Here is a 21649-nt window from a genome sequence, read left to right as displayed (position 1 = left end):
ATTCCACTCACAAGGGAATCAATATGCTCCCGAAAATTGACCATGTATTCCATCACGGTCTTAATTGTGACATCCTCTGCAACTGGAGCTTCTTCCATCATTGCGTCTCCACTTGGTTGCTCTTCTTCATGGCCAACGGGGTCCATTTCCTCCCTCTCTTGATCTAATCCGACCTCCTTGACACGCTTCCAACCGAGTTTTTCAACAAAATCATATCCCGCTTTTTTAATAAATACCATGTCAATCTTGCGGGTTAATCGAACAGGGGCGTCATGCGAAAAATCAACTTCCTTCTTCTTCAACAGATGGGTGATGACACATCCATATGGTAGTGTAGTTGAAATTGTTGCTCCCTTGTGACCATATATACAATTGTATTAAATATGAGTTTTGCAATGTTTGGAGCCGTTTTGGATTTATACTTTGCTATCCACCAATAATCGCTGTCTCGAAGCGTTGAATGTTTTCCCCACTAGGCCGGATATACCATGAGCATTTTGTGAAACACTCTCGACTCTACATCGAGGTGAATTGGGCTATTTCTAGTAACCCGTTTAATTGTAGACCAATCTACACCATTTTCATCTGAATCCCCTGTATTCGTTACACCTAAACCCTCCGCAATCGTTTCTGGAGATATATATATATCCTTCCCCATGACATGTGTATTAATTCCTATTATATTAGTCTTATTAGGCTCGTGCTGTAAGGAAGCATTGTTGTAGAAGACTCTAACTAGGTTGGGATAATATCTTGGTTCTACACCAAGGAATTCAAGCCAACCCCAAGATGTAAATGTGGATTTAAAACTAAATGCATATTTATCATCAAACAAGAAACCCAGGTCAATGACACGTTCGGGACGAATCTTCCTTACTTTAAAACTCGTATGCCATCTTTGTTTCTCCATGTCGGATCTAAAGTTCAGAGTTTCGAAGGACCTGATTTCCTCAGAAGAATCGTTTGTTACAGAAGGAGGTGGTTGAGAAGAACTGGGTTGAGAAGAGCTTTGAGAAAGACCTCGTTTCTGACGCTGACGTTTTGGAGCCATTTTGGTGGATGCTACCCCTATTACAATGGAACACAAACACATTCAGGATAAAAACTCCAATATAGAAATCAATCAAACCCATAGAATATCGATAAATTTACCTGAATATCTGATCGTCACTTATGATAACGGTAGAAGAAAGAGGAAGATCTGCCTGCTTGCATTTATGTTTAGGGTTTCTCGATTAAGAGTACTATATATCGTAAACGGTGGAAAACACTTGATATTAAATTAGTATCGACACAAACTATATTAGTGTCGACACATTATTTAGACATATTCTCTCATAAAACCGGTATAATTGTACCGGTTAGATTGAAAAATTACATATTACATTATACTTTTGGGTTGGATGATTTTGGGATCGACACTTTTTATATATGGATCGACACTTTATGGGTGCACCTTGTTTTCCATTCATTCTGGGAAAAAAGTATCGACACAAACTATATTAGTGTCGACACATTATTTAGACATATTCTCTCATAAAACCGGTATAATTGTACCGGTTAGATTGAAAAATTACATATTACATTATACTTTTGGGTTCGATGATTTTGGGATCGACACTTTTTATATATGGATCGACACTTTATGGGTGCACCTTGTTTCCATTCATTCTGGGAAAAAGTATCGACACAAACTATATTAATGTCGACACATTATTTAGACATATTCTCTCATAAAACCGGTATAATTGTACCGGTTAGATTGAAAAATTACATATTACATTATACTTTTGGGTTCGATGATTTTGGGATCGACACTTTTATATATGGATCGACACTTTATGGGTGCACCTTGTTTCCATTCATTCTGGGAAAAAAGTATCGACACAAACTATATTAGTGTCGACACATTATTTAGACATATTCTCTCATAAACCGGTGTAATTGTACCGGTTAGATTGAAAAATTACATATACATTATACTTTTGGGTTCGATGATTTTGGGATCGACACTTTTTATATATGGATCGACACTTTATGGGTGCACCTTGTTTCCATTCATTCTGGGAAAAAAGTATCGACACAAACTATATTAGTGTCGACACATTATTTAGACATATTCTCTCATAAAACCGGTATAATTGTACCGGTTAGATTGAAAAATTACATATTACATTATACTTTTGGGTTCGATGATTTTGGGATCGACACTTTTTATATATGGATCGACACTTTATGGGTGCACCTTGTTTCCATTCATTCTGGGAAAAAAGTATCGACACAAACTATATTAGTGTCGACACATTATTTAGACATATTCTCTCATAAAACCGGTGTAATTGTACCGGTTAGATTGAAAAATTACATATTACATTATACTTTTGGGTTCGATGATTTGGGATCGACACTTTTTATATATGGATCGACACTTTATGGGTGCACCTTGTTTCCATTCATTCTGGGAAAAAAGTATCGACACAAACTATATTAGTGTCGACACATTATTTAGACATATTCTCTCATAAAACCGGTATAATTGTACGGTTAGATTGAAAAATTACATATTACATTATACTTTTGGGTTCGATGATTTTGGGATCGACACTTTTTATATATGGATCGACACTTTATGGGTGCACCTTGTTTCCATTCATTCTGGGAAAAAAGTATCGACACAAACTATATTAGTGTCGACACATTATTTAGACATATTCTCTCATAAAACCGGTATAATTGTACGGTTAGATTGAAAAATTACATATTACATTATACTTTTGGGTTGGATGATTTTGGGATCGACACTTTTATATATGGATCGACACTTTATGGGTGCACCTTGTTTTCCATTCATTCTGGGAAAAAAGTATCGACACAAACTATATTAGTGTCGACACATTATTTAGACATATTCTCTCATAAAACCGGTATAATTGTACCGGTTAGATTGAAAAATTACATATTACATTATACTTTTGGGTTCGATGATTTTGGGATTGACACTTTTTTATATATGGATCGACACTTTATGGGTGCACCCTGTTGGCCATATTGTAAATTTGTCTTTTACTTCCAAGTATCGACATGACCCTTAATGTGTATAAGAAACATGTACAACAACATACTGCTAACTTTTCTCATCTCATTCATAATTATATTCACATACAAAATATAAATCGTATACAAAATTATAATCTTATACAAAATTAACTCGACATTTACATCATTGCATTTTTTGTTATTCTTATGTAATATTACAGCTTTTGTTATCTCCTGTCTTCGTTCATTTTGATTGTGGCTTACGAGATCGTTTAATACTCGCGATCGATCCCAGTCTCCAACACCTATATTCAAATTGTCAGAACGTTAAGTATTGTCAACTACAGCATTCAATCTACGACTTTTAACAATTTTACCACAAACAATTTTTTCTATCCACTTACAAAATCACCAGTTGCCCCTGTAGAACCGATCGATTCCATCCACATCATAACATACATGCCGCAATCATATCTGTTACAAAATTTGAAAACCACACATGTCAATTATGATGAATACTGCATAAATTAAGCTTTCTATTTGTGATAACATCTCATACCCATTCAATTGCTTATTCTTCTTATGCTCCACAAATTTGAAATTTTTCAAGGGATACTTTCCTAGAGATCCACATGACTCAACCCAAATGCGTTTCTTATTATAAGAATCTAATATTTTAATCTGCATTAAAATAGAAGAAGTTATGCACCAAAAAAATTATGCATTATAATTTACATAATGTCCTTTCATACAGACATACATACCAATCTCTTAGCATCCTTCACTCTCTGTTTAGCTGCTTCAGTTGTAAACATACTATCATATATGTTACAACATGATCTACCATATCCAACACCAACAGATACCAATGTGAATTATGGTAGTTTATTGTGATCATTATCTGCAACAAATTTCACACCCAATTTGACAAAATTCAACATTCTATATCCGAAAACATCATTTGCAATTGGTATGGTGTCTTACCTTCTCACAGTCGGTGAATTTCACATAGTTATCCAATATGACACCCCAGAAGGTAGAAATATTCTCAACACTTTCTTTGTTGTTGGCTTCCAACGCCTGTTGCTGTAATTACGCAACAAACATTATTAATTTACCGTCTATAACACTACTTTTCAATATTTATTAATTTAACTCACCACTAAGAGATATGGAAGGTAGCCAATCCTCCGGTGTGACTTTTGAGAATCGTAGCATATGGTCCAGGCGAGCAAATCGATAACCTAACAAAATTAATTACACAATCAGAACATATTCAATAAGTTTTATTTATTTTCTACTTTCTACTTACCACACCGCCAACCCATTCCGTAGGCTTCAACGTTGCAACGTCGTATACAGTAGCGAATTGATTTCCCATTGATATTACAGAATATCTGTATGAATCATTAGGATTAATATCTTGTCATGAAATATTTAAATATCACTCACAAAACAATATATTTCACTTACCCCGATTCTAACTCGCTATTCCATAAATAATCACAAATTGCAGCTTCGATGTCATCAATTCCGGTTGGAATATCCGCTTTTTCAACCTACAATTTTGCATACAAATTTTTGTCACAACAACATAATAAAAATCAAATTAAGTATTCTTTTATTAAACTTACCTTCTGCTTCTTCTTCTGGGGTGCAGGACATTCCGAATCCAAAACTGCTGCTATAACACTCTCCGGTGTATACATGACATCGACTTCCTTCCTCCTCATTTCTTCCATCTCTTCTTCTTCCTCCTCCCTCTTTTCTTCTTCATATCTTTTCAGTTCATCGTACTTTTTTTCTACATAGCTTCATATCTTTTATTTCACCCTTCAATTGAGCTCCTTCATCCGAGTATTTATCAACCACCCCCTTCACCCCCGTAAGTTCACTCCTCAAATCAACAACCTCCTTCACCACTCCCTCAAATTTTCTCCCGTCACCATCTTAATATCACCCCTTAACACCCCAACTTCTTTCACCACTTCACCCCTCAACACCTCTACTTCTTTCACCACTCCATCTATTTTTCCTTCCACTACCCCCTTATTCCTCTCGAGTGTATCTTCGACTCTCTCGAGTTTCTCTACGACTTGATCAAGTTTCTCTTCGACTCTTGATTGTCTTTGCATGATTTCAAATTGGATTTTTTGATATCAGCCAATTCAGACATCAAAATGTCGAAGTTACTCTGTTTTGCTTCACCGTCGTCCCACTCACCTTCATCCCCCAATACAACCATCCCTCCTTTCTTCTCCTCTGCCTCCACTGCCTCCTCTACATCCTTGCCAATAACCTTCAAAAAATTAAATTACAATATTAAGACATTGATTATATTCTTAATATTATTAATTACATTTATTACCATTTCTTGCTTCTTCTCTCTATCCAACTTCAACTTCACCATCACTCTAACCACCTCTTCCTTCCCCCATGCACGGATGCGTGCCACTCCGGTTCTTTCATAAGCCGGCACTGCCTCACAGCCCGACCAAAAATCGAACAGTGCAACCTGCATTTATAATAAAATTTATATTTTATATAAAAACACAAAAAAGTGATTCAACTCATTTACCTCTAAGATAGCTATGCACCCTTTGAGGTATCTCTGGCTGCCCTTTTTAAAGGTGATTATTGATTCAATCAATCTCGAATGGATATATTCAGCCCAATTGAATTCACCCTTCAAGCCTTCATCGCAAATGAGCTTCATATATTCCTTGTTCGTTGACGTATCACCCGTTGGACAAAGAAATATCCCGACAAGGTACAATAGAACTCGGGCCTTCAGCTCATCCCCCAAGTAAGATCCACTTTTGATATCCTCTTCAACTTCAGCATATGTCACCTTATGATTCAAACCATATTTGGAGGCAAGTGCTTTCCAGTTCTTACTCCTACAGACTTCTATAACACTTTGCCTTTGTTTTGTACCCCCAATACGGCTGCAGCAGTCGATACCCCCAGAGGGAATGAATAATCACCATACTTAGCCATACATTGACTGACGTCAAATTGTGCCATCAAGGATCGACACAATTCCCTCCGAATAGGTCGATCCCTTACTCCGATCAACGATCCAAAACCTATTTCTCCCAGCACATTCAACTGACCCTTCTCCTTAAGGTGTTTAATTAATAAATTCACCCTTTTAATGCTGCACCTTGTCGACACTTCCTACATTTTTAACAATATATAATGTTATAGTTCTTATATATTTTGTATCACGTATTTACAAGTTTAATGAATACCTTATTTTCATGTGCTTTCCTCCGTTCTTTGTATTCTTTACTATCATTCCTTGACTGTGTGATGTAAGGTTCCTTTTCAGCATCACTCATTGAATTCCATTGGACCTCACATCTTTTTTCACCTAATATTAAACATAAACGTTTCTTAATCAATACATTAACACTAAATACTAATACTACTCAATGTCAATTTCATTTTACATACCGAACCGCTCTGTGTGCCATCTCCCTTCATCCTTTTGCATTCGGCCATACTGTTAACATTTAAAATTTGTAATCAATTTAAAGTTTATCGATACTTTAATCCAATTACCATTTCAACAATAATAACAAAAAGACATTGATACTTACTAGAAGTACATATATCCACCCTTTGGTTGCTTTCGAGTCTCGGCCTCAATTTCAAAGTCATCTGCTCCACCACAATTTTCCAACCCATTGACTCCATTTTTCCTTCATATATCAGTTTACGCAAATCAAATTATTTTGTTACATACACTTTTCAATATACAAATATAGATAACTACTCTTGTGGTAAAACGGTTTTCTTCAAAAGAATTTGAATGGCCACACCAAAATGTGTCGGCACATTTATACAACCTATAATATCATTTTCTACCTATAATATTTAATAAAAGTATCGACATTTATTTTTCCTTGAATATCTATTTCTACCTGCAATCGGTCCCAAATGCTTCCTTACTCCAAAATCCCAAACAACACATAAAAAACCCTATCGCGATTACTGTAATAATAAAAAATTAGGGTTTCGACAACATACTTTTCGATTCGACTGCAGCAACAAACAAACAAACTTCGCTTTAGAAACGCCTTCTGAAATGCAGCAACAATTACTCTTCGATTTCAAAAACTCGTCTGTTCTATCTTTTTTCAGAGGATATTTAGCTATGGCCTTTATATTTTAATCGGATATGTTATTTATATTTAATCGATACAAATACAAAAGTGTCGATACTTTTATGTCAGGTGTCGATACTTTCGAAAGGATAATTACCTATTTCTTTGAAAGTGTCGATAATTTATTACACGTACTTACGAAAGTGTCGACACTTTCAATATATCCGGTATCATTTTACCGGTTTTATCATTTTGTTACCGGTTTTATCATAATTTTACCTGTTATATCGTTGTGGATCGATATATTTTTTTAAAGTATCGACACATTATAGGCGCTATAACTGCTTCTCTTTTAAATTCACAAAGTGTCGATCCTTATATAACGTATCGACACTTTTAAATTTACCGGTTTTATCATTTTGTTACCGGTTTTATCATATTTTTACCTGGTATATCGTTTTGGATCGATATATTTTTTAAAAGTATCGACACTTTTTAGGATTTAAAACTGCTTTTAAAGTTATGTAATTTATGTTTCAATTTATTAATAGTGTTTCATGTTTTCCACCTACAATATTAATTTAATAATTTAATTTACACAAAATTATATTTGATTGTTTTGATATTTTATAAAATATTATTTAGAATTTAAATTTAACAATATAACCAAATATAATAATAAATATGTTTTCAACAGTGAAATAAGTATGGACACTTTTATAAAAATGATATATACTTTTTTGAAAGTTATGTAATTTAGTTTCAATTTTTTTAATAGTGTTTCATGTTTTCCACCTACATATTAATTTAATAATTTCATTTACACAAAAAATTTTTGATTGTTTTGATATTTATTAAAATATTATTTAGATTTTAAATTTAACAATATTAACTAAAGATAATAATAAATATATTTTCACAGTGAAATAAGTATGGACACTTTTATAAAAAGGATAGATAATTTACAATATAACAGGTAAAAATATGACAAAACCAGATTCATTATGACAAAACCGGTAAAATTTACTTGATATGTTAAACGTATGGACACTTTTATAAAAAGGATAGATACTTACCGATAACCAAAGTTTACCGGTTACCAAATTTTTTAATAGTTTTTCATATTTTCTACCTAAAACATTATTAGTTGTCAACATAATAGGTACCGCTAAACCGAATTTATTAAATACATTTTAATGTATCCGGTAATGCTGTATATTAACCGTATATTAACCCGTATTTCCTGAGACAATCCCCAGAATATGTCTCTGAGTGAATCCTTATGAATTTTCCCATGTCCATGCCAAACACAATAACCAACCTTCATCATGCTTATCTGTCTCTTCCCTGAATTATAAGCACCGATTACGTCTTTTTCGTTATAGCGTACAATGAAATTTGGTCAACACGCCTCACTTATCCCCTAAAACCCCCCTCCCCCTCCCAACTTTTTTTTCTCTTAATTCCAATCTTTAAACCCATCAACCTACCCCCGAAAAACACTGAATCTAATTACAAATATATTACTTTATTATTTCAAAACTTTTCTTTTTCGTCTATATCTGTTTTCCCCCAAGAAGATTGCTCCGCCATGGCCAGAGGCAAAGCGCCGAGGAGAACTATCGAGTCTTATACACCCCGGCAAATCAATACAACAATTAAACGTAAGTCTAGCAATAAACTTAGAGTTAAGTTTTTTGTTTTTGTTTTGGTGTTTATAAAAGTTGTGGTGGTGATCGATAGCGGGGGATTGCGTGTTGATGCGACCAGCGGAGCGATCGAACCCGCAATACGTGGCGAGAATCGAGTGGATCGAGGCGGACGTACGTGGGGGAAACGTGAAGGTGCACGTGAGGTGGTATTATCGGCCGGAGGAATCGGTTGGAGGGAGGAGACAGTTCCACGGTTCTAAGGAGGTTTTCTTGTCTGATCATTACGACTTGCAAAGCGTCGATACCATCGAAGGGAAGTGTACGGTTCATAGCTTCAAAAGCTATACCAAGCTTGATGCTGTTGGAAACGAAGACTACTTCTGTCGTTTTGAGTACAATTCCTGCACAGGTGCTTTCAATCCCGATCGCGTTGCCGTGTAAGTTCTTCAGTAATTTCCACCTTTTATGTATGTTTTAATTTCTGTGTGGCTGTAATTTGTTCATTCTATATACACAATTACTTGCTTAAGTTCAAATCTGTAGGGTTTTATTTAGCATATTGTAGATTAGGGTTGTTAAAGTTGTACTCAATGTTGCAGTTATTGCAAATGTGAGATGCCTTACAATCCCGACGATCTAATGGTTCAGTGCGAAGGCTGCAGTGACTGGTGAGGCTGCTTGGGGTTATTTTAGCTGACTATATATCTTATATTGTGGGTAGGGGTGAGCGTTCGATCGAGTCAAGTAAAAAATTTTCGAGTTATTCGAGTTGATGAGTCTTATTTTATAACTCGGATTTGATTTGAAATTTTTTCGAGTCGAGTCGGTTTTATAAAATTCGAGTCGAATAGTTAAATTTTCGAGTTTCTATTTAAATTTAATTATAAATATTTATAATATTATAAAATTATTTAATACTAATTTAAATGATATTTTATAATCATATTGAACATATATACATTTTTTGTTTTTTTTCATATGTGATAAACTTCGACTTAAACTTGAAAATCAATCTACTAATTACTAAAAATTTCGATTCGAGTTGTATTTTACAACTCGATTTGAATTTGAAATTTTTTCGAGTCGAGTTTATGAAATTACAATTTGAACTCAATTCGAGTTTATTTTTTACGAATCGAGTAAAAAAATCAGTTTTTCGAGTCGAGTTTTGATCCTAATTTTGGGTTTGCAAGAAGCTGTTCAAAATATGAACCAAGTCTTCTCTCCATGATGTCTGAGATTATACTTTGATTTGGAAGACATTTTATTAGCTTGTGTGAATAAAATGCAGCGAATTTATATTAGTATGGCGTTCAGCATCTACTTTTGATTCAGGTTTCACCCTGCTTGTATAGAAATGACAGCAGAGGAGGCGAAAACACTTGATCACTTCTTTTGTGAAACTTGTTTACCTCAAGGTCAGAAGAAGCTGCAGAATTCCCATACCACTTCCCGACACTCAGGTACAAAGGTATTCCCAATTCCCTCTCCTTACCTTCCTTTTTGGTAGTGTTTTACACTATGCCTGCTTCAACTAATCATTTTCTTAAACTATCCATATCCAAAACCCGCGTCTAACACATACCAAACATAGGCGTTGGACTAAACATTTTGTAAAAGAAAAGAGTGTAAAGAGTATGCATCATGTTGTTGGACATTGTTGCATAAAATTTACGTACAAATCTAGAGTTCATACCTTAATGATATCCCCGTGATGGTCACTGGTCATTTCATCATTTGTAATATGAGAATAGCTCGAGGTTTTATGATTACATGAACAGATTAAGTTTTCAATCGCACTGTGTTTACTAGATTCTTCAGCTTGTGTGTAACTGACATTTAACCCTAACATCGACATCATGTTTCAGGTGGATACAAAACGGCGACGACAGAGGTGAAAAAGATGCATAAACCCAGCGTTATTTAGTCAAGAGACTGGAGTGATTTTCATTGTTAAATGATGATTGAGTTGATACTGACTTAATTGGTTTGAAACCCTTAGTTCATGTTTATAGGGTTTGGGGTCAGTCAGTTGAACTCAACTATGTGATTTGGTTGTAAGCCAGTTGTCTCTCTCTGGTTTGTAAATTAAGGTCGTGTTGTATATAACCAAAAGTTTTTAGCTTTAGGAAGAGAAAAAAAAAACTGCTAAGATTCCTGGGATTTATTATTTGTTCTACACTAAACACTTGGGAAAATATACGACAAGATCGATCACAGACAAAGGGAAGGAAAACAAATTCATCACAATGTAATTCTACAATTTTTGGTGCAATGGCTAAGTTACACAAAGAAGCAGTGTATAAACTAAATCCTATGCATTTCATCGCAAATTTTCCATAAATTTCCTCAACTTGTAATATAGAATACCATGACTGAAAAATTCAAGTCAACCAATGATCGGGTGGTTTACCCATCAATGGCAGACACTGACACATTGGAACGGTTCATGATTTGAACAAAATAAACAAAGAATAATCAAACCGAGCGAATAAACCTGATTATCCATCTTGATTCCAATGCATCTACTAGTACCTGATGTATGCGTTTTAGAGCTTTTGACTTGTATCGCTGTATAAGGTTATATGTTGGCCTTTACTTGTTGATCTCTTCCATACTAAAACACCACCATAGAGGTCCGCCGAAGCCAACAAGTTCTACCCGTGGTTCCACGCTAGTAGCTACTACTATATAACCGGACCCTGCAGACAACAATGATCTCAAGTGTTAAGTGAAAAAGCTACAAATGAGTGGTCCGCTAGTACCCAATGGAGTATAACCTTATTTACACATGCATGTTTCGGTCATAGAAGTAGACATTTGAGTTCTCACTCGATATATAACAATAATAGTCTGCGGGTATTGTGATTCGAGGATGAAGTTCAAGAGTGGCAAGTAAGTTGCAGATACATTCTCCCTTATCAAGAGAAAGCACGACGGTTGAATACTTGAAAGTGGTCAGATAATCTTCTACTTCCAAAGCGACATTGTAAGCCAAATATACCAGATATCAGTTGCGTGACATAAAGACCAGATGTAGAAGGAATAATTTTCTGAACAAACCTAAAGAAAGAGGAAATTTCTGATTATTGCTACTTGTGTAATAATGACAATGGGACAACATAACTATAATTGAATGAAGTGAATTCGAACCCACACAAAATGCCTTGAATGTATAACATGATATCAGATAAAGAAGTCGCTTTACTTCGTGTTTAAAAGAAAAACCAACTTACAGGCTTCCATTTCAATACAAACAAGTGGAGCATTGAAGCGCATTACGAGTACCATATTTCCCCTAAAAATCATGCCATTCAACAAACCAAAATCCAGATCCGCAGCTAAAGCCTACAAATAAACGCAGCGCAATGGAGAGAAAAACAAAACAGAGCTTACAAGTCGGCGATCAACACCGGACTTTGGCTTTGCCAGCGAGAAGTAATCATCAAACACCGATGGATTCGGGACCGGAATCCGAAGTCGCTTGTTGAAGCAAGCAACTGCAAATTTTCGGATCTTTCACATTCTCTTTCTTTACATCGATTTTAACGGTACCGTTGGTACTAAAACCGTTGTTAGTCTTAGTATCGGTGGCTCGGCGTGTTTGGAGCAGTTGTTCATGCTTGTAACTTCCGCCATTGAATTACACTGGTTGCGGTCGCTTCATCGAAGACCGTCACCGTCCATTACCTTTGGGTTTAAACTGGGGATAAAATGTAAATACATATATACCGAAAACCATATATACTGAACTAGGATGTGGAAAATTGAAAAATAAGGCTTTGGATTTGGATCTCAAATCAACATCAAAATGAAGCGGAGAAGAACGACGCACGTTTACTTTACTTATTTGCCCTTTATATACCCGCCCTTATTAAAGAGCTACCGACTTCGCTCCTTTTTTTTATAATTATTCTGTTAGTTGTATCTAAACTTTATTAAAATTAAATGTAATGAAATTAATAAAAGAAATCAAACTTAATTTGTTCCACAAATCTAATTAATATTCAAATTTTGTGAATGTTGTTTTTTGTGATATACACGTATAATCAACCTTTCTCATCAACTTTCCGTGTGTAGTATGATCTTTTATATACAGATTTGCCTCAGCAGCAACTAAACGAATGGCTCCTCTTATTTAAAAAATAGAAAAATAAATTAAATTCAAACTTTATTAAATAAAATGTGCTAGCAAAAAAAAAAGTCACCAATGGGAAGGCAAAAAAAGCAGGCAGCAGTGTTGAGGCTTTTGAAAGCTTTCCTGCTACATTTAAATCCGATTTCCTAATGATTGTTCTAATCAACGAAGCTTGTTACCTATCAAAACTCAACTCCATCGTCATCATTTCTTATTCGATTCTTTGAATGCTTCAATCGTCTTCATCGTCAATCACCGCGAAGGAAAACGGATAGAACTTTTAACCTTCTCCCTCGTAGAATTTGTTCTGGAATTCTACCCAATGAAGTCTCTGAGCATGTAGGAAAGCACTCAGGGTCTCCATGATTAGCAATACACCCACGGTTGCAAAAATAAAGATGATGATTCCAACAACCATGATGACCATATTGTCGTATCTGTAGCTATCATCACATGCATACCAAATACACGCAAAGTTTAGACTTTCCATCTATGATGAACTCATTGAACGGAATAGACTATTAAATGAAAGGATCATCAAGCTAGGTTATCCATGAAATATATGAAAAAGATTCTTTTTATTTATTTTTGGTACACATGTTTGGTTTATACTCTTATCTAATACTCATCCTAAGTTCAGATAAAATAAGTCATAGAAGCAATATCATAAGATATAAACTGCCAAGATTTGTTACTTCTACTCGTTGAGGACGTATAGGCATAACATAACGCGAAAGACGTACCCCAAGCAAGGAGAAGAACCTTCTCACAGAACACAATTGACAACTGTGAGTGAGCAAGACTGCAAAAAGAGAAGAACAAACATCATGAATTTGCAGGCTAGGCTTTCATAAAATCCGACAACATTCATATAAAAGAACAAAAATAGTAAAAAAAAAAAGGCGAAAACAATTATACCCTATTCTTGGGGAACTTACGTCGGAAAGCACAGAGCAATTTCTCTATGGAAATCAGCTGTTAACAATATGTGTCAAAGAACCATTCACCTGTTAACAATATGCAGAAAAGAAAGCTTATCTTCATGGTATTTTCAATTAGTTTATACAATCAGCTGGGATAAGCATGCACAAATGAGCTCACCATCTTTTAGAATTTAGATTTGAAATTGGCGTTATTTCAGCGAAGATTAGCATAAATATACCTGAGGGCCCATAGTCGGAGGTATGAGGCTGTGTTTGAAACTGCAACAAGTACAAATTCTATGGTTTGTATGAGTTGATGCACAAAGACTTCACTAAACTCAAATTCCCCATGACCATGACCATGGGAATCATGACTCGCTTCTGAATGGAGAGTGACAATCGTTGTTTCAACTGGCGCATATGAATGGCCTTGATGCCTCTAAAGAAAAGGCACAGCACAGATAATAAGTGATCGAAAGAGGATGTTTTGGTAAGAATTTGAGAAAGAGCATGACATACGTTTTCATGTTGTCTCTTTAGAAGAAATGGCTTTGGTAATAACATCCATGGTACGGAAACCAGGGCAAGTAATAATAGCACAAGCTCGAAAGAAACGCGTAAAAATATGAAGTGGGATGAACATTCCGCCAGTGAATGGTATTAAAATTAAAAATGAACATAAAAAGCAAGAGAAATAACCTGAGCTGTTTTTTGGCCCGGAAAAAGCTGATTATCCCCCAATTCATCAGTAGGGTTCAGGAACATGTATATCATGATGTTGTACAAATCAGCTTGTGAACCAGTGTACCATTTCAAAATAAGGAGTGATAGATAGCCGAATAGGCTGTTCAAAAATATCAGCTGGGGAATGAATTGAAACCTGAGGAATGAGTGAGCAAAGGCAACCTCAGTCAGCGGTCAGCTAAAGACCTGGAATATATAAGCAAAGCAAAGAACTTGATTGACATATCAAACTTACCATATATTCACACTATTACCAAAGAATGTTGCATTGCAATAACTCAAAATAATTCCGAGGTTTATCTGAGCCACCCCAAGAAGGCTTGACATTTTCATCTTTAGAGAGTTTAGAAATGGAAGCTCACTACGGGTACCATGCCATGCAGGATCCACCCCAAATGGGTAAGTGTCACGCACCTTAATTAAACCAATAGAATATGCATCACTGCAAAAATGCAGCAAAAAAACTATGGGAAGGGATTCTTCTAAAGTAGGAAGAGTATACAACATTGATAACTTCGCGATTGGAATACCGGCAAGAGAGGTCACAACAAGCATAAGCCGAGGGACCAAATAAATCAAGAGCTACAGAGAAACATTCATTATAGATAAACCCGGCATAAATTGAGAAGATGGACATCATCAAAATAACATAACGGCCACCGAATGTCATTTCTGTTATATCTCCAAGCTTCTGCAGTTTCCAAGAAATATAATTTACTTAGTTTCCATCCGTAGAGACAACAAACCAAGAAGGAATACATATAAAGATTACAAACGCGGGAAACTAAAAGGTATCTCAACTTTGTAAGGAAACCCATCGAACAAAACCACGAACATGGCAAGCTCATATTTCCACAAAATCCATTACATGAAGTCATTCACAGTATACATTAAGGTTAAGGTGATCCTTATTGAACTTTTCTGTTCACCAAAATAAGCCAAAAATCTCTTTGTAATATAATCCGTTGTCACACGCGTATTTACAGTGTTAGAAAAATAAAAAAACATAAGAGAATATTATTCTTTCGGCAGTTTAATTAATTGTCAATGAGACCGACAAAGAAGTGACAAATAAACAGAAAAAGGTTAAAAAAACAATGGAAGAATAGATATGTCCTCAAATAGTTTTCCACAACAGCTTACAAGCGGCAAAGTTCTAGAAACTTGAACGTTGATAATATCATCACAAGCTTACCTGACTAGAAAGTTCCTTTTCCCGGACAATCAAAATTAATGTTGCAAGTAATAAGCATATTCCATGCCCCCAATCACCAAACATGACAGCAAAAAGGAAAGGAAATGTAACAACTGTGAAAACACCTGGATTTACTTCCTGATACTTTGCCGCTCTGCAATTAAATGTGACAAAGAGCATTATATTTCTTCTTGTCACAGGAAAATTAACGCATGAACAGTGTTATAGAACATACAGAGAAAATATGGACTCCAAAAAAGGATACCAAACCAACAAGCTAATAAGTAAAATGGCAAATTTACCAAAAAAAATGCCAATGTAAAATGGCAAATTTACCAAATAATCTCTTTTTTGAATTCAATAGTAACCCAGAATAACTTTTCAGGATCTTTAAGTATGAATTAAGAATCTTGCCCCACAATTCTTCATTTTCTAACTCTATGCTCAATGGCAGACAATAATTTTTTAATCTAGCCAACCCTTCAATTTTTCATTAAATTATAGTGGAACGGAACATATAGAATGTGTACACCTAATACCTGGGTCCAAATGAGGTCAATGCTATTATTTAATTTGACATAATATATTTATAGAAGAAGATAAGTCCATCAATATGCAGAAAATGCTTGAAATGCATGTGTATGTTACAAATTAGATATATCAATTAGGTTATTTTACAATGTTTTTGTGAACTTACCCATATGCATCGACAATTTCCTGAAAAGCAGCAGCAAATTTATTTGTGCAAAAGTAGGTAGGTGGTAACTCTCTTGTATGCTTGACCTGCAAAATGGCTCCATGAGAGTCACTTTAGGTAGGTAGGTAGGTCCATAAGGAATTACCAGCTCGATCGATTTGAACCTATATAAAGAATTACCAGTTTGACCAAGCTAAACCTTATAGTCTAGTCTATCCATACAATACCCAGTAGAAATCATATTGAGCAATAACTTTAATATCAAAATAATGATCCAGTAGTGTATAGAAAAATTGATCATGTAGTTATTTAAATCACATAAATGCCCTCCACCCATACACCATATGCAAACCCATGATTTACCCAAGGGAGTGCCTTGGGGCCTGAGAGCCTACCCAAGAAAGTTTCTCGGGGCCTCGGAGCCTACCCTAGGGTCACCTTAGGTCCGTAAGGAATTACCAGCTCGATCGATCTGAACCTATATAAGGAATTACCAGTTTGACTGAGTTAAACCTCCATACTCCAATATCCTACTCAGATAATGTCCCAATAAAACAATAGATTCCATGATCCATAAATCATGAACTATTATATTTTCCAGTGAAAACATGAAACCATATAACAGATTTCAGGTAACCATAGTTCATAAACCAGTAAATAAGGTAATAAGTGATTTTATAAAATCACATTTAAAATAGGTAAAACATTTACATGTCATATAAGGAACACACAAGAGGATCCAAATATTATTCGGAGATACTTGGTATTTATCAGGTAGGGGACCATGAAACTTTTGTAATTTAATATGATTTCAGAATCAAGATCCCTATAAAAGGGGGTTTGATAGCTAACTGATTCATCATTCATTCGGGAAGTGGTTTATCAAGATCATATAGTATTCATATATTTTTCGTAGGCAATTGAGTATCAGGAAGTGTAACACCCCCGACCAGTACCTGATATGAATACGAATTTGAGGTGTCACATTGACTTCCAAAACTTTGACTCTTTGAAAATTCTTTAAAAATTTAAACTTTTATTTTAAACTTAATGGTGGAGTCATTATACTAAAGTAAATATAAAAAATTCATAATTCACAATGAAAATAAATACTTCATATATTTACATAAAACCAAAATAATATGGTTACAAAACTGATCAGAGCATTTAAATTTAAACTTTTATGATACATGTCAACAAAATTACAAAATAATGAGAAACCTACAGTTCACATAGATATTGTTGGGATTTTCGGAAGCTCGAATAGAAAACCGGAACAGTTTGCCAAGAGTGGTTGGGACGGTTTTTGTGTTTAGGGGGTAAGGAGATTGAAAGATAAAGAATTGCACAACGATTTATAGTGGTTTGACTTTCTCAACCAAAGTCTACGTCCACTACCTTAGCTCCTTACCAAGGATTTTTCAACAAATTCACTAATTTGTTCTTTCTTTTGAGGAAAAAGAGATAACCTTACAACTCCCTAGTTTTTTCGGGCTAAACTAGAACCTTTCCCTAGCTTTTACACGGGATAAGCTAGAACCTTTCCCCTTTACAAAAGGATAAAAGATGTAAACAAGAAAACCTCTCTAAGGTAGGTGTTTACAAGAATTAAGCTCACAAGAACAAAATATTTACAAGAGAAAGATGAAATAAGAGGTAGTTGTTCTCTTGTTTCTTCAAGTGTCCTTAGCTTGTATTTATAACTTGGAATGTGTTTGAAGTCGTATATAGCCGTTGGGGATGTTTTGGAGCCGTTTGGGGTTAAATTTCCTATAAAATAAGGTTGTCCCGTACAGGGGGTATCGGTACCCCTTCATAGGGTATCGATACCTCTTCATAAAATTCAAATTTTATGACCTTTGGGCTGTGTGAACAGTGATGATATCGGTACCTGTAGCAGGGTATCAATACCCTTTTTACATTCTGGAATTTTTGAGTCTCGCATACTGTTCATCACTGTTCAAACAATATCGGTACTGTTCAAACGTATCGGTACTATTTATACAGTAAATTACTATTCATAAAAACATTTTTGTGCTCAATTCCAAATTAAATGAACTTTGAATTATTTTTGTAAACTTTGAAAAAATTTAATTCGAGTTCAAAAACATTTTGCCTTTAAATTTGTTATATCGAAACATAATTCAACAATCTCCTCCTTTTTGATATAACAAAATATTTGAAAATTTATTTTTGGCAAAACTCCCCCTTAATAAAATGTTTAATGAAAAATATATCAATTGTTAACAAAAGGATATCAATTGTTCAATTGTTAACAAAAGGATATCAATTGTTCAATTGTTACCAATTGTTGGAAAATATATGACAATGTTAAGCTCCCCCTTTTCATTAAGAAATTGGATTTTTTAAACCAAACTTATCCCCTTTTTTGTTATATAAAAAATAATTTAATCTTTAAAGTTCTAAAATAACATTGGAGAGTAAGTGATAAATTTGACATTTAAAAAAATCATTTGAAAAATCAAAGCTCCCCCTCAATAAATGCATTCCAAACAAAATTAAGCTTTGTAGATCTTGACACTTAAATAAAATTGAATTTCAATAAAGAATAACAAATACGTTAGTAGCACATGAAATTAAATGTATCCAAGTATAAAATACTTTATGCAATATCAATTGTTGAATTTAAGATCATATGCATAAAGTTTTCCAAAAATGTTATGCATTTGAAAAAGATTTCATATCAATTGTTAGGGAGATATCATTTTCATTTAAACCACATGCATAAACATTCAAAATTTGGTCAAAAATTAAAATTTGTAAAATCAAAGTATTTGAAAAATTGATATCAATTGTTAGAGAGATATCATTTGCATTAAAACCAATTATGACCAAAATTTTATTATGATGAACTAAAAATTATGAAAAAAATCATTAAAAATTTAAAATGTTCATCATAACCATTTTTAACATACATGAGATTAAAAACAATGCATAATCATTTAAAATCAAAACTCATGCATGCTTAAAATCTAATGAACAACAAAATAACCAAAATTAAAAGCATTAAGCTTAGAGGTTACCCATTCTTTTTTCATGTGTGGCTAGAGCATCTTGAATATCATCACTTTCATCACCATTGCTCCTACACACCTACAAGAGACATTTAAGTAAATTTTGGTATCCAAATTGCTTTGGACCTTGAACGTTAGTTTCAATGCCCCTTGTTCCTTCCGGAACCCATACTTGCCTAATTTTAAAATGTTTTCCTTTCTTCAAAGGACAAGTATGTTCCATATGACCATGAAAATGGCAATGTGAGCATTTTACCATTTTTAAACATAATAGGTTGTCTTTAGAAATTAATTCTTTTTCTTTTATTAAGCTTCCAAGCTTAACTCCTAACTCAAAATTTTCTTTTTCTAAATCATTTATTTTGATTTTGGAAAGTTCTAAATTATTTTTCAAAATTTAATTTTGATTTTCAAAATCAACTTTTGCTTTCAAAATCAAATTATTTTTAATTTTGAGTTTTAATTTCGTATATTTGGAATTCATGGTCTCAAATCCCAAATACAACCTATTATAAGCATCTTGTAACTCATCACAAGTAAACGAATTAAATTCATTTGAGTTAGAATGTAACACCCTCAACCCGTATCCGACCAGGATCCGAGTCTGAGGTGTCACATTGAATTTTTAAAACATTTACTTATAGAAAATAGTGAGTAATTTAAATTTTTTTACATAACTATTCAGAGCTTATACACTATATTCTTTTGAGTACATGCCAACTAGAACTTTATATATATTATAATACATATTATTCACCTCTCTTCTGATCTGACCTTCAGTAAGGAGAACTGACCTGTCTTGCTCCACATTGCTCTTTACTCTTCTTCTCGTTTCTGTAACCTACGTGTGAAACAATCACACGCTAAGTCTACGACTTAGTGAGGCATTAAATTATAAAAGAACTCTAACTATTTACACATGCATGAACATATCATCTTATAATGCCACATCAAAACAATATAACATACTATACACATATACATATCACACATTATTTTAAATCTCTAAACTTATTCCACTATCAATATTCTTATAATTTATATCTTATAAATATATCCTCTTATATCTATTCTGTTACTCAACATATTATTCAATTAACCAATCAATACATACATCATCATATAAATCCTATCAGATTATCTAATAAGAAATACATACCTACATATAAATCATCATTAGTCACTTATCATTTAATCACATAGCACATATACTTAACCTTCTTAATCATATACTATACATATATCTCATCATGTCCTTACTATAAAATTTATCATATCACAACATATATTTGTTATTATCTCTTGATTAGCCCATGTACATATATGAGAACTATTGATATGTGAGTCTCTAGAGGTTGTGCACTAATGCTGTCACCACAGCTCGAATAAATGCACTGAAGTGCCACGTAGAAATGCACCGAAGTGCTATATAAGGTTGTCCCTAAGGACCACGTAGGAAATTCCTTAAGAATCATATACATATGCCAATGACCAAGTATGTGTCTAAAAAGACCTCACACATGTTCCAAAGAATACATATATGTCCCGAAGAACCGCGTAGACCCTCGACTCTTGGCATGCCCAACTATACCTCTAGCTCTCATGACACATAACATGGGCATTAATATTTATGTTATCACACATTCACATATACACGTAGTCTCATTATTACATTTTTATAGGATCACACGTAGTCAAGTAGTTCATTTCCATATAATTCACACATACACGTAGATCACTTATACGTAGAACATCTTCATAAAACTCACATATCACATAGATTATACTTGTTCTTATATCTTCTCATAACATATTCTCTTATATCTTTCTGTCATATCATTCTCGCCACCTAATTTCACCTAATTCATAGTCAGGTGGCTTATCTTATATACCTATATTCACATACCTTATAATTACCTAGTTTACTCCATTTCACATATAGTCACATAATCACGTAATTTACTTACACATAGATCATTTTCATACCTAAATCATATAACACCCAAATCTTCCTCATAAAGTTATACTATATATATTCATATAATCTCGTATTATCCTATAAGTAAATACTTATCTTGTCTCATTTTCCATTTATTCTCATAATTATTTATACCATA

General features: G+C 34.0%; 1 protein-coding gene and 1 pseudogene across 2 annotated transcripts; one reads left to right on the top strand and one right to left on the bottom strand.

Annotated features, from left to right (window-relative positions):
- The first annotated feature begins 8418 nt into the window (after window positions 1-8418).
- Window positions 8419-10967, top strand: LOC120186490 (chromatin remodeling protein SHL-like). 2 transcript variants are annotated; one of them, XM_039190393.1, is made up of 5 exons: window positions 8419-8812; window positions 8892-9237; window positions 9400-9468; window positions 10136-10263; window positions 10669-10967. In XM_039190393.1, the coding sequence occupies exons 1-5, from the start codon at window positions 8740-8742 to the stop codon at window positions 10725-10727; spliced, it is 675 nt and encodes a 224-aa protein (XP_039046324.1). In that variant the 5' UTR covers window positions 8419-8739; the 3' UTR covers window positions 10728-10967. The 2 variants fall into 2 exon arrangements, with proteins under 2 accessions (XP_039046324.1, XP_039046325.1); XM_039190394.1 differs by having other exon boundaries at window positions 8420-8812; window positions 10136-10271; window positions 10669-10966.
- A 2104-nt stretch (window positions 10968-13071) lies between these two features.
- LOC120186527 lies at window positions 13072-16738 on the bottom strand (annotated as a pseudogene).
- Between the last annotated feature and the right edge of the window lie 4911 nt (window positions 16739-21649).

Source organism: Hibiscus syriacus, unplaced genomic scaffold (assembly GCF_006381635.1).
Source record: "Hibiscus syriacus cultivar Baekdansim isolate YM2019G1 unplaced genomic scaffold, ASM638163v2 tig00113548_pilon, whole genome shotgun sequence".
Taxonomy (NCBI): domain Eukaryota; kingdom Viridiplantae; phylum Streptophyta; class Magnoliopsida; order Malvales; family Malvaceae; genus Hibiscus; species Hibiscus syriacus.
The sequence above is the reverse complement of the archived record's forward strand: the minus strand, read 5'-3'. Positions and strand labels throughout refer to the sequence as shown.

Coding starts and splice junctions, on each gene's coding strand:
- LOC120186490 (XM_039190393.1), top strand. CDS start 8,740: ATGGCCAGAGGCAAAGCGCCGAGGAGAACTATCGAGTCTTATACACCC. Junction 9,469..10,135: donor TGCGAAGGCTGCAGTGACTG/GTGAGGCTGCTT, acceptor CTTTTGATTCAG/GTTTCACCCTGCTTGTATAG. Junction 10,264..10,668: donor TACCACTTCCCGACACTCAG/GTACAAAGGTAT, acceptor ATCATGTTTCAG/GTGGATACAAAACGGCGACG.